The sequence below is a fragment of the Melospiza georgiana genome, chromosome 3, assembly GCF_028018845.1.
Source record: "Melospiza georgiana isolate bMelGeo1 chromosome 3, bMelGeo1.pri, whole genome shotgun sequence".
Taxonomy (NCBI): Eukaryota; Metazoa; Chordata; class Aves; order Passeriformes; family Passerellidae; genus Melospiza; species Melospiza georgiana.
In genome coordinates this window covers 97,575,938-97,590,245 of record NC_080432.1, presented here as the reverse complement: position 1 = coordinate 97,590,245, position 14,308 = coordinate 97,575,938, and the positions used below count along the sequence as shown (strand labels likewise).

Here is a 14,308-nt window from a genome sequence, read left to right as displayed (position 1 = left end):
ATCACCTCTCCCCTCAGTCACCTCACAGAGGCTCAAGCTGGTCATGCACAAATGGACTCTGGCCCATCTATGCTGATTTTTTCCCCACTCAGCCTCCTGTCCTACTGAACACAGACATAGCTCCCAAGAGCATGTGCTGCATCACTTTTGTTGGGACTGAGGTGAGGCCAGACTCAATTCTCTTTCTTGTGGGTAAGAGTGTGACAATTTTTCACAGTCTTCTGATCACTGTGATCTTAGATGGCTGAGGAAGGCCTTACCTACAGCATCCTTACATCCATCCCATCTGGTCCCACAGACACCTGTATGTCCAGATGGCCTCAGCTCCCCAGCTGCAGATTAGGCTTCACCCCAGCACACCTGTCTCTGGGCTCATGGGCTGAGTCCCAAGAACAAGCCTCACCAGTGAAACCCCAAGGCAAAAGTGGCACAGTTTTGACCCTGATCACTAGGTCTGTGCCCTAGCAAGCAGTGTATTGTGCTCTTCTCAGCCTCCTTTTGTTGCCAATGTACATGTCAGAACCTCTTCACTGCTGCCTCTCACAGGTCACTAGCTCCAGCTGAGCTTTGGCTTTCCTAATCCCATTCCTGCCCACTTGGAGAGCTCCTCCTGGGCAGCTGAGCACTATTTGTCATGACTTACACAACTATTACCAGTTTGCTCCAAACTACAAGCATCCTGGGGTTTTTTTTGCAAAAGAGGGTAAACTTATTTGTACAAAACTATCCTAGTGAAACTCAAATTCCTATTTGGAAAGAAGAAAAGAGCATTCAGACTGATGCTGAAATCTCACATGATAATAAAATCTTACTGTAATGGAACACAGTTTGATAGTTGCTTTGTTACGAGACTAGCACTTCACTGTGTTAAACACAAGAGAAAAGTAAACCTCACCCAGGTAAAATGTAAAACAAAACAAAACAAAATACCAAAAATATATGGCCCTCCCCTCAATTGCCCCTTAGTTTGGTTTTTTTCTCATTTTCTTAAGGTACTGACCAACTAACTCACGACTTGGCACCACAAGAAGTTTAAAAACTCTCATACAGTTATTAGTTGTCATAACAATACAGTAACATGAACCCAAGGGATTTATTTTCAGCCAAAATTTCTTAACTGATGCTGATTTCAGTATTTTTTGAAGTGATTTCCACAGTGGAAATCCACCTCACAGTTTGAGCTGGAAAACAGCAAAATTAATTTTTCTGTAGATTTGACTTTACCGGGGATGATTTTTTTTTAACCAAGAAAAATCTTTGGATTCACAGAGGATATTGTCTACATTTAAAATCCCAGAGCACCTGGAACAATGTTTTCTGGTTCAATAAAAATGCTTTAACTCTCTCCTTTTTTCACTCAAAACCATCACATTTAGTTTAAGTGTTCAGGTAGTGAAACAATATCATTCTTATAGATAATTTTATAATGCAAACCATTTTGCACCTCTGGGTGAATTCAGGACTGATGCAACAATATGCACACACATAAATTTTCAAAAAAACTACTTATTCAGTTCTGAATTTGATGTCTATTTAAGTAAAATGCCAATATGTTTGAAGATCAAAGGCACCTAAGAGACACTGGTGCAGAGCAGAAAGGGAGGAAAAAAAAGAAGACCATACTTCCCAAAGCTTACTACCTGCTGCTGTGATAATCCTTCAGGCATAGGAGTCATAATTGCTTCCGCATGCATACAGTCCACATCAATAAATAAATTTTGCTCCTCTTCCTCCAGACAAGATGATCTGTGATCTACAAATAAATAACCAAATATCAGCTTCTACATGTGGATTAAGAGAGGAAAAAACAAAAGAAAAAAACAAAACAAAACCAGCAGACTCTTTCATCCGAGCACAGAAATAATAAATTTTCACTTACCAAACAAAAGAAATTTCCCAATAATTCTGTATCATCTGGGAAATCACATAAATGTTACTACCAATAGGTATTCTAATACAGAACACCTTTCAAAGGCATCCTAATATCTCCCAGCTGCAGACAGCCTAAGCATCTTCTGCTTGACCACTGCTCCCTCCTCTCAGCCAGGAGAATGGGGCTGTCCAGAGGGCAGGACATGACAACTTGGGCTAAAGCACTACAGCCCCAGGGACAGCAGTTTTAAAATAAATGATCCCTGGGAGGAAACTGAAAACACCCATATTATGATCCAGCTAAAAAAAATTCTATACAACCTTCAACAGCTGAACTAAAGTAGCCAAGTTAACCAAAATGTTTGTTTTCATCAGAAAAGAGTGAGGGATTCTGCATTGCTCTGTGGGTACAAATTTTACTGAAAAAGCACCACCGAAGTGCACTGATAGGTGGCAGTACATAGCCAGGCAAACAAGCAGACCCAAGGAAAGGAGACATAAAGAAAGAACAGTATGAGAAACTGTCTTAGAACAAAAAGAGAAATAAGGGAAGCAGATCTAACATCTGGGAGAAACTTGTGAGTTTAGTTAAGAAATTTTTCACTAGCTCCCTGCTGATTTGGAAAGTGGTTATGAGATGCAGCCATCCACAGGTACACTGGGTCTGCAATCTAATTTCTAGAAATGTAAGAAGGAATGCCAGGTCCATTGGAACACTGTCCTGCAGATCATTTTCATCTGTTCAACTGCAAGAAGTTTTGATCACCTCATTTTGTGTAGCTTTCTATATTCAAACTGTGAATTAAGTAAATTGAGATGCAGTCAGAGGTCATGACAGAGATGTAAGATGTGTCCTGGCCCATACAGCAACTTTATGTTACTCTTCTCAAAAAAAAAAAAAATTTGCTCCAGCCTTGTGGTTTTAGCTTCCTAAAATTGCAGTTTTATATACTCTGAAGTTACTACCATTTAATTAGTTGGGCACACTTCAGCAGAATGATACACTATCTCTCAGAGTTATCCAGAAAAAGAAACTAGTTTAATTTACCACCTTTCTCTTGAAAAAACTACCTGTGGACAGCTGCTGCCATGGCTCATGACAAAGGACTGTCACCTGCTCTCAGCTACAGAAAGAACACAAATACTTCTGTGGCTTTTTGATTATACACTACTTTCTGTTTCCCCAACCCAAAGTCAGTTTTCATCAAAAATCATCAAACTGATTAAGCAGTACAGTCTTTCCCCCTGCTTTCACTCACTCTTAAGCATGGAAAGCATTACTACTTACCAGTGACGAACTTTTTAAAATACTCAGCTACTTGTCCACTGAAAGCCATGTCTTAACAGCACATTCTCCTGACATTCAAGAGTTATTTGATGGAGAGACCTGGACAGACTTAGTAACTGGGCTGATTTTGACTGGGGTAGAATTAATTTTCTCCACAGTGGCTAGTATGGAGCTACATTTTGGATTTGGACACAGGGTTTGATAATATAAAGATGGTGGTTTTTTTACTGCTGAACAGGGTATACACACAGAGCCAAGGCCTTTTCTGCTTTTCATACTGCCAGGCTGGTGAGGGTGCATGTAGGGAGGAGACACAGCCAGGACAGGTCACCCAAATTGACTAAAAGGATATTCCATCCTGACCAAAGGATATGACATCCTGCTTCATATAAAAAGTGGGAGGAAAGAGGAGTAAGGGGAGGGGATGTTCAGAGTGATGGTGTTTGTGTTCCAAGTAACCACTGTGTGTGATGGGGCCCTTCTCTCCTGGACATGGATAAGCACCTGCCTCCCTTGGGAAGCAATGAACTAGTTCCTTGTCTTTCTTTGCTTGTGTATGGATTTTATGTTCACTATTACACTGTCCTTATCTCAACCCACAAGTTCTCACTCTTATCCTTCTAATTCTGTGCCCAGTCCTGGTGGTAGGGGATTGAGCAAGTGGCTGTGTGGGGCTTGGCTGCTGGCTGGGATTACACCATGACAGTAACTTAACATCACTTCCATACTCCCATCTACCAGCACCTAGATCACACTGCTTGGTGGGACTTGTTGTTATTGTTCTTAAATTGATCCTTCTCTGTGGTTCTCAGGTCACTCAGGTTCTTGCCCCAAACAGAAAACCTGCTCAAGATGCACTGACCATACTGTCATCTGAACTGAATATTATACCATACATTTTTGATATATATCTCTGATTTCTTGCATCTAGCTCTCAGCTCCCACTACAAAAAATTGCTAGGCCATTCATCTTCCTTCTCAGAAATTACTAGAGAATGTAACAAAGAGAAACACTGTAAATAGCATATACCTTGAGAAATGAAAGATTTTGTCCGAATAAAGGAACGACCCTTCTTCACAGCTGCTTTTGTCTTTTCAAGTCCATCTTTGGTACCTTCTCTAGCAGCTCTCATGAGCTTTTGCATCTGCAAGATAAAAAATATAGTCTACATGTTCAGTGAATAATAGGAAAGCATCTGAGCCTGCACACTTTTAGGCTATCAATATTGTCCAAAGTCAAACGACTGTACAATAAGTAGAGAGAACCATGAAAGCTCAGAGCCAAGCTCCTGTATTTCAAAATAAAATAAAAATTGGAGACAAGGACTTACTTCATGGCAATACTGTATGCAAGTCTAAAAGAGCAGAAATGTTTAAGAACCCTTCTGCATTCAAACAAACTTTAAATAGTCTCAAATGTTATCTTAGAGAACAAATACCTACTACTCACAGGTCATTACTGGCCAGAGGTCTTGTCCATCTTTCAGTGTCCAAATAACTCTTCCAAAGTATTTCTGACCTAAAGATAATCCCCTAGACTCAGTTATATATTAACTATATTCTTAAACAAACACTGCTATGAAGGAAAAAGTTACAACTAATAACTTCATTCACTGAAGAAATGCATTGATTTAATAAGAATTCCATAATCTTACAGTACACTACTACAGTCAAATGAAATTTCATGAAACTAAAAACAAAACACCAAAGAATTTTGCCTTGCTGGAAAATGCTTATTAAAATACCCTGCTTTGTACTTATTTTCCAAAATGTCACTACAACAAAAAATCCCCACTACTGTCAGAACACAAACAAAGCTGCCTTGCTGCAATCAGGCAATTTCTGGGTTTGAGACTGAAGCTTTTTGCAAAAACCCAGTCTTTTCATACCAGTTCCATTCAGAATGGAGAGCAGGGAGATTCCCAATTTGATCCAGTGTGGCTGCAGAGCTAGGGCTAGGCTAGCCCCATGGAGCCATGGTCTCAGAGAGACACTAGGGTTGTACACCTGGCTCACACTCTGAGGTAAGGGCACCGGTCATCAGGGAAAGACAATGCCCTATATCATTTTCTGAGACTGCTAACATTAAAAGTAAGCATGAGAAAAGGTCCTCGACCAAGTATTTTTAAGAATATAGCAATATTGCAATCTTTAACTTAACACTGCACAATAAAAATTCAGCACATTCAGAATTCATTTCATACAAATTATTGTCTACTTTTTCAAGCTATTAATAAAAGACAACATTGTCTGTGTTGGAAAAGCAATTATTTAAATGTAGGTAGTTACAAAAATCAACTACACTACCTTCAGCTCATGTTTTTGCTTTAGTTGCTGAATCTCTACTGCTCCCACAGTGTTTGACATCAAATCTTTCACCTTTTTTTCATAATGCTCCTTTAAACGCGTTAGGTCATGAGAAAGCTACAGTGTATAAAAAGACACAATCTTTTCAAAAAGCCATAGTGAAAACTTCATGCTAAAGCACTCACATAAATCATGCACATTGCCCCATCTATCTACTGACACAAAGACAGCTAAGGGAAAGCTATCACTGAGGGAAAGCTATCACTGAGGGAAAGCTATCACTGAGGGAAGCTCCAGTCCGAGGAAGGACCATCGCTCCTGGGCACTGCCGAGCTCCGCCAGGCGCTTTTCTGTAAAGACACGGGCAAAGCCACTTAGACTAAGGCAACTAAATTGTTATACATATTAATTGTATTGTGCCTATCTCTTAAAAACCACATGGAAACAATACATCAGCCTTAACCATAAGCACTATTCACTGGAGCACAAAACCTAGCCTATATTTCACACTAGCCTTCAAAACAGTGAATCAGAAGAAATCTCAGAGACTGAAGAACCTGTGGAGATTGCTGGCACCTGAGAATATGGAAACTGACAGGGCAGTGAGTCAGGTAAGGAGACACGAACAGGATTCATGTTCTTGTGGTTTCCACATGCATCATGGTCTCACTGTATGAACTTGGGTGTAACCATCTCGTACATGAATATATTCATTTGCAAGGTAAGGAAACTATCACACAGAAAGGAATGCTCTGGAACACTAATTACCATTTGTTAAACATTTTGACAAAGGTAGATAAAAGAGGTTAAAACACAACCAGGAAAGAAAAAAAAAAAAAGGAAAATATTTGGTGTGTCCTATAATAGAAGTCCAGTGGAAAACCCCTCAGCTTGATATCAACAGAGTTATTTGGCAAGAGATCAAAGCCTCAGGAAAGAGAAGGCCTACTGAGCTGAAAACAAAGCGACAGGCCCAGTTCCACTAGGCTGGGTCAGGATGCAATTACCTCTAACATCATCATTCTGGCATTACATCAGTATAATAAAGAATAGTATCTGGTTCACAGACAAGAAATATTTAACAGCACAAAAACTTTCCTTCTTGAAATAAAATAGTAAATAAATAGAATAATAAGAATTATAATGAAAAGGCGACTTTGAGGGAAATCATACCAGCACTTAAAATTAAATATCCCACGTCCAACCTTGCCATTCTTTTCAACTAACATTAAAATTATAAGTAGGGCAAGTCCCTCACAGGCTCTGAAAGGCTACAGAAGGTGATGTGCTGGGAATATACTGTAATATCCATCACAGGACCTGAGGAGAAGTGAAAGTTAGTACAAGGAATGGATACAGAGAAAATGTACATTAAGAAGAGCAGTGTCTGCCCGTGCTGATATGCCAATGCAGGGAGGGCTGGGGTTGGCTTTTTGGTTGTTTTTTTTTTGTTTGTTTTTTGGGGTTTTTTTTTTGTTTGTTTGTTTGATTTTGTTGTTGTTGTTTTCTTGGTTGTTTGTTGCAAGGGGGTTTTTTTGGCAATCCTAAAGTTTCCTTCCTCACTCTCTGCCAAAACCCTTCCCTAATTTCTTCATCTCCCAGCAACCCATCCAGGTGCAGGAGCCTATCTGACTTTTCCATCCACCAGCTTAAGTGTTCCTCACCTCCTCACACCCATCCTCACAAGGCAATCCCCAAAACCTTTTGTCAGGCCTGAAAAAGCCATCTGCATGGCAGTAACCAAGGGCACACCCCTCTTCTCTCATCACTCCTCAGTCTCTTGCTCAGACACTCTGTGCCTGATCCTGGCGCAATCACATTCAACCACTGCCAACAGTTTTCCATGACAGATCAAAGTATACTTTTAAGAGTTCCAAAAAAATGGCTTTAAACCTTGCTTTGTTCACATATGCAAATAGATTCCTATGACTACGGCCAAAGCTGAAGCTAGGGATAAAAAGAGAATATTAAAAAACAAAATAAAAATAATAAGTCAGCAGCCATGTTAATGCTTACACACTCACATGCAAAGTAATTCCCTAGTCTCTTCCAAAGTATTTAAAGCAAAAAAAAAAAAATCAAACTCCATTTTTTCAGTCTTGTTAGAAAAAACTCCCAAACAGCTGTAACAGCTTAAGATTTTTCTAGTCAGAATAAAACCAAGACAAAACCAGAGGATGAGCACTCAGCTTACAAAGTGCAGATTTGGGAGGGCTCAAGTCTTGCAGTTAATTGCTCATTCCCTGATTTCCAAAGGATGTGCAGCAAGGAAGGAGGTGAGAGGAGAGCAAATTGCATGTACTGGAGGGAAACACAGACAACAAGGTTTTTATTCTCATCAAGTTAAGAAACGTGTAAAATGAAAATGAGGGCCCCATGAAATAACACCCTGTCTGCAACCCCTGCACATTCCAGCCACGGGGTGCTGAGGCAGCTCACAACACACAGCTGCCACGTGGCTCTTGGGGGTCAGTCCCCAGCCAGCACACACTGGGAGCCTCTCACAAAGAGGGTACTCAAGGGCAGAAGAAGAGGAGCCAAGGCAAAGAGAAGGCAAGAGCCCAGGGCCTCTCTCCCTGTGCAATGGGAGAGGAGCAGGGACGACAGGCACCTGGTGTCACCTGTGCCTTCCTGCCTCCTGCAGAACACATGGAGCCAAAGGCATGAGATCTGAGAAGTGGCAGAGATGGATCATTTTAATCATGCCACCTCTCTTCTCTCCTAACAGGTAGAACTCTCTTTGATTATAAAAATCTTTTACTTTCCGAACTTCTTTAAGTTCAGTCATTTTCAAACAAGCAAACTGATGCAGATCTAAGACAGAAAGCTAGGGAACACTGGCAAAGAGTTTTGTGACTTTTGAGCATCTAAAGACCCCAAACCATCAATTCTTGTCAGGCTTGTCCCCATTTATTTTTCACATTATTTTCCACACTTTTTTACCACTTACACTAATCCAGCAAGGGCAAAAGAAGAGAAGGTAAGGAACTGCCCATAAGCAAAAACAATCTCATTTTTAATTTAGTTTTTATCCAATCTGAGTCATATCTTTTTTTGTACGAAACTTCTGTTTAATATTTTCATATCTCCTTTTCCCTTTTACATTTTGTTATGTACTGTCACTTCCACACTGACTCATATCTCCTTTAAAAAGATGCTGTTGGCATTGGAAGCTGAATTGAGGAAAAAAAGAAATACAGGTGAGAAAGGGAAGTGTTGGAAACCAGGACAACCTCAATGACTGAGCAGCACTGCAGGATACATACATGTCTCTTGTGGTTGCCTCGCAAAAAGGAGCTGGGAATTCCATTTTTACACTCAGAATCACTCTGTTCTTCATAGCTTTCAAACTCACTTGAACTCCACCCGTATTCCAATGAGCTGTTTCCACCATCATCACCATTTTCAACATCATCATAAATCATTTCCTCTGCAAGAATTAAACCAAAATAAAAAAAGCTACACTGAAATGTATGTTTGTTCAGACACTGGAAAGCTTACTCAGGATATGCGACAAAGAATTGTACAGATTTCTGTATGCACATTAAAAATTTTGAATTAAATCCAATATTCAAATAGCCAAAGTGGATTGTCTTTGTTGAAACAGAGTACTAAGAAAGGACATTGTTACTGGTACACACCATGATCCTTTTAGAAGCATGTGCTACTGAAAAATGGCACTGTTGTGTCCAAATCCCACAAAATTATTTAGAACTTCAAAGGAAGTTTAAACTCTAACTGTGAATGCACATCTGTACTGAGAAACATCATCCTTCCAATTTAAGCTTGCCATTTGTCCCTAGGGACGTGGTAAAAAATGTTAAAACATGGCAAGAATCAAATGAAAATGTCACTACTTCCAGCAGAACAGGTCAGACCAAAGCAGCAAGAAACTGTGTTACACAATGATGTTTTATGACTCATCACAACCAGTCACTGGAAGTCTCCCACACCTGGCAGCTACCTTGCTCATGATTTACTCTAAAAACTTGAAGTATTAACCTTTTCAAGACATAACCTTTTCAAATCTATATTACAAAGGCTGACCAAAGTACCTCCTGTTAAAGACACAGGTCTTTCTATTGGCACAGATGTCGAGAACATAAAACTTACTCAAAATAAAATGGAAAATTTAGAGTCAATTTCTTAACAGGAAACAGGAATGCACTCTACCTGCAGCATCATCTGTCAGTACAAGTGGAAAAGTGTGGACACTTGCTGTGGTACAACACTTCTATCAAGAATCACTATTGTCAGAGGTTATGATGCAGCATTTACAACTGTCTCCTATTAAATCCAGGAAACAGCAGCTGTACTTTTGTTTTAAGATTGACGTTTCATTTAAACAGAGAAAAAAATGTACTCAAAAGCCACTATGTTTTATACATGCATTTTATGGACTTTAATATTAACATTGGACTTTAATATTAACATTGGAATCCTCTGAGTTAATTATAAAGAACTTAATTAGTCTAATTTGGAAGATTCAGATTTTTAATTTTTTTTTTCAAATCCCCATGCATATCAAGAGTGTCCTTAAAATATAGTTACTGCGGAAAACATCTTAGTGGTAATCTAGAACAATGAGTATTTTAAAAGAACCATCATATTAAGTCAAAATAAATCAAGAACTCTAACTCCTGTGCTGTGAGCTTTGGGGCAGGATTTACCCCACGACTAAGTGAATTTATCTTGTCCATATGGTAACGTAGATTATCTGACAAACTTTTTTTGGAATAGTTGACAAAATATACAAATAATAAACATCAAGATCATGAATGTACGAAGATGAAACTTCCCTTACTACCCATTTTCTCAGAATCTTTCAATGTCTTAGGGGACAACATGAAAATCAAAATTTTAATTGATGTCTTACTGGTTAAGCTAAACAGCTAAGCAACAGCACAGAGATGTCCCTGCTCAGAGCAGCACTGAGGGAACTTCCAGTAATATAACCATTCAAGTCATGAATGTAACACAGTACTTTACAATAATAAATTTTAAAAATTCAGTAAAAAATTGTAAAACACCTTGCTTGAACACTACTAAAGAAAAGGATTAAACTGTTGCAGCTTTAAAGATTAATGTGGGTTTCACACAGGAAAGCTCAAGTGTTTCCTTGATTCATTAACAATTTCATTATCAAAGACCTACACCCTCTGAGAGCCCTGATCAGTAAGATGCTGAGCTCCCAATAATCCAATTTACTCAAACACAAAATCAGTCAGTAGCAACTGATCTTTAGGCAGACTTCACTATACCCAAAAACTGCAAAACAAACCTAAGTAAGAACTCAATGAAATATGCTTCTTGAGCCCTAACCTCATCATTTCCAATAAAGGTAAAATCTTGACTTCAGTAACTACTTTGAGATCTATTCTGCCCCCTCCAAACATGGTCACAAACATCAGGAGCGAACCACTTCAAAGCTGAAATAAAACATTTGTGTAGAGTCACAATCAGGATGGTGAGCAGCCACCCTGGACCATCTCTTCCATCAATCAAGCATTTATATATTGAAGGGGACTTCCAAGGAGAGAGCTTCTCTCTATAACCATGACAATGAGACATTATCATACATCATTTAACTATTTAAAACACCATTTTCCTAACCATCTTGCCTTGTTCAGGGCACTACAGCTACAACACCCAACACTGTAATTCTTTAATATGCAGAATACTCAAGCATTTGGAACAGTATCTATAAAACAAAGTAGAATTCAGCTTCTGAGAAGAGCAGTATAGGAGACCTACTGAGACAGTCTTTTAAGTATTAGTATAATTCTGAACTCTGTAAGACCTACCAATCACTGACACAATGGTAAATCCATTTACATATATTTTAGGCACTTAATGAACAAATCTGTTTAGTATATATACACATAATTCCATTTTGCATTGCTTTCAACATTACAAAGACCTCAAACCTGGTTCAGAGTCTGAATCTTCTCTTGGCACATCATCATAAATTACCTCATCCGGGTCTAAAATCAGGACAGAAAAAAAAAACCACAAATGAGAAACTTCCTAAAATTTGAATGGGACCAAGTGTTTAAGAGGCATTAGGACAAAGCCCTTAAACATTCCTTCAGCCTTTGATCAACTCTAAAATAGTCTGGCAGTTGAAATGCTGTAGGTGCTCTCCAACTGAAATATACTATTATATTATTTAATTGGTTATATTGGTATATATTAACACAATGGAGATGTGATTCACTCTTACTAGCATTTTGCCTGCACATCTAATCATTCAAATATTGCAATAATGTACAAAGCAGTATATGTGAAATTTCAGTTTTATCTGCATTGCTTATGATGACCTTTGCTAGCCTGAAAACAAAAATCCACTTCAAAGTCAGTGTTTCTCCCTCCTTCTTAAAGAAGTATGGTATGTCCTCTGCCTGTTCAAGGCTGCTCATTGCCCTACTGAATGAATAGGTGTAGAAAAGCTGAAAGTGGCTTTTTAAAAAGAATAAAAAGAAAATAATGTAATGTTTATCTTAGTAAATTAAGAGACAGAATGACAACACAAATTCTTCAGTCACTTCACAAAATATATAAGATTAACATATTCAGTGGGAACAGCTGAGAACAGGCAGGATAACCTCTCTTCAAACCACACAATCTCTACTCTGGTTTAAAATGCAGCTGCCAGCCAAGAATCAACAGCACACACCAAGACAGTGGCAATTCCTTCCCTTCTTCCACCTCCAAGTCCTTATTTGCTACTACTGCACAAGAAGAGCAATTTCAAATACAGTCTCAGATCAGACACTGAACTGGAGCTTATTTCCAGTGCACATGCATTAATGGAGCTAAATGACCTCCATACACATGATTCCACAGACTCCAAAAAGTGGAAAAATGAATGTTAACTTTATTCTAAAATACAATTTTATTCAGCTGTAGAATGTTCTACAGTTGAATGTTTTATTACAGAATGTTTTATTACTGTTGAATGTTCTACAGCTTTGTTCTGGAACCTATCTAAAAACACACAATAAAAGTGAACATGGACATTCCCATGAAATATGCTTGTGCACATAGACACACATATACTGCTGATCACAACTTAAAATTGACCACCTTCCACAGCTGTACTTCAGTGTTCATGGGTACTTACTTTCCATCCATGCTGTATTTGCAGGATCTGCAACCCATTTGGCCAGGGCATCATCCTCTTTCTTGGTCTGGTTATCTTCACTTGAAAAAGAGGCCACAAAATAAAAGAACTAGAAGTTATACCACAATGTTTTTAAACATCCATGAAGACAAGACAATAAATATATTTCTGCCCTCTAGTTTCCACTCCAAGTGTGCTAATTAGTCAAAAATGTTGCTTCAGTGTGTAGTTGGGTGATGAATAAGCTATTCAAGTTAATAGTCTTACAATTTTAGTCAGAAAATTGAAAATACTTTCTTTACAACCTTAAAAAACACTCTGCTTTTGAGTTCATCTACCAGAACACAGGAAATTCTCTCAGAAACAGCGAAGGGAGAGCTTCTTTTTCATGGTAAATAAGACAAAGATATTCTGGGTTATATCAGGAGCCATCAGGCAGAGCTGCTCCCCTCCTCCACCTGGCGCTGGTGAGGCTGCTGGAGCAGCACGTCCAGCCTTGGCTTCCCAACACTCCCCTGCTAGAGAGCTGTGGAGGAAGTGAAGCTGCCTCTAGGGAGATGAAGGACTAAAGCCCATGGTTTACAAGGAAGGAGATAAAAGACATGGAGATTATTTAGTCTGATGAAAAGGATGTTATGGAGTGATCCAAGAGTAGCTACAACTATCCAAAAGAGAACTACAGAGGTGAGGGATTCAGGGTTATTTTTTTGTTTGGGTTTGTTTTGGGGCCTTTTTTTTTTTTTTTAATGCCCGACAAAGGGGGAATAGTCAACAGACTGCCCATTGGGAGATTTGGTTTGGACATTTGGGGAGGCTGGGGGGGAAGAGGGGCAGGGAAGGTAGTACAGCAGAGAAGACTGCTTGGGGAAGGTGCAGCACCTCCATCCCTGGAGGGTTGAGGGCTCAGCCAGCAAGGCCATGGTTGATCTGATGGATCCTGCTGAAAGCACCAGGCTAGACCAAACCTCCAGCAATCTGTTGCACCTGACATTGCCATCACTCTAGAAAAATTCAACCCAGTGTCTTCAAAACTGTCATGCACAGTTACACACACCAGTGCTGATTTTTGTACTCAACCAAAATTACAGGAGTAAGAAAGTGAAAAAAAACCAAACCAACAAACATAGAAGCATCACACAAAGAAACAAAAGCACTTATCAAATGCAAGCTTTCATAGGAATTAAGGCTTTGCAAACCATTAAAACGTGATGTACTGGCAATCACCTATTCTGAGGGTCCTCCAGGTTTACAGAATTATAATGACATTCTTCAGTTGCTGACTGTGTACCTGCCAAGTAAGGAAAAAAAAAAACAAAAAGAAAACATTTGCAATAACATGTCAGTTTGGCTAAAACTGCACATTTTACCATAAGAAATTGATTTTACTAGATCATTACTAAAGAATAATCTCCTTCCTTGCAATATTTTTATTCTTACACATGTTTTAAAAAGTTGGAAGTTTCTTCACACCATGCATTTCTGAAAGCTAAGTAATTCAAAGACACAGCCATTTCTTAGAAGAGCTGTTAAGAGGAAATCACAATGGCTAATGCATTTAATTCTCTCTCTCAAACATATATTCCTCTACAAGAAATAAGGATCACACAAACATTTGCTTTTACTTGACAGTATTCCTAATAGTGGTAAAAAAAAAAGGCTGGAATAAAAGCTGAAATTATAGAAGAGCTGCTGCCCAGCTAAAGAAAAGTATACTCAAA

General features: G+C 38.9%; 1 protein-coding gene across 3 annotated transcripts in view; it reads right to left on the bottom strand.

Moving 5' to 3' along the window:
• Positions 1-14,308, bottom strand: part of ARHGEF10 (Rho guanine nucleotide exchange factor 10) — a 110,979-nt gene that overhangs the window by 65,148 nt on the left and 31,523 nt on the right. For 2 of the 3 annotated variants that reach the window (XM_058020562.1, XM_058020563.1), the window contains exons 5-11: positions 13,815-13,878; positions 12,591-12,670; positions 11,395-11,451; positions 8,734-8,897; positions 5,468-5,584; positions 4,191-4,305; positions 1,641-1,753 (exon numbers count right to left, since the gene is read on the bottom strand). In XM_058020562.1, the coding sequence (XP_057876545.1) occupies positions 1,641-1,753; positions 4,191-4,305; positions 5,468-5,584; positions 8,734-8,897; positions 11,395-11,451; positions 12,591-12,670; positions 13,815-13,878 (710 nt within the window). The remainder of the gene's footprint in view (positions 1-1,640; positions 1,754-4,190; positions 4,306-5,467; positions 5,585-8,733; positions 8,898-11,394; positions 11,452-12,590; positions 12,671-13,814; positions 13,879-14,308) is intronic. The other variant, XM_058020564.1, reaches the window with a different exon arrangement.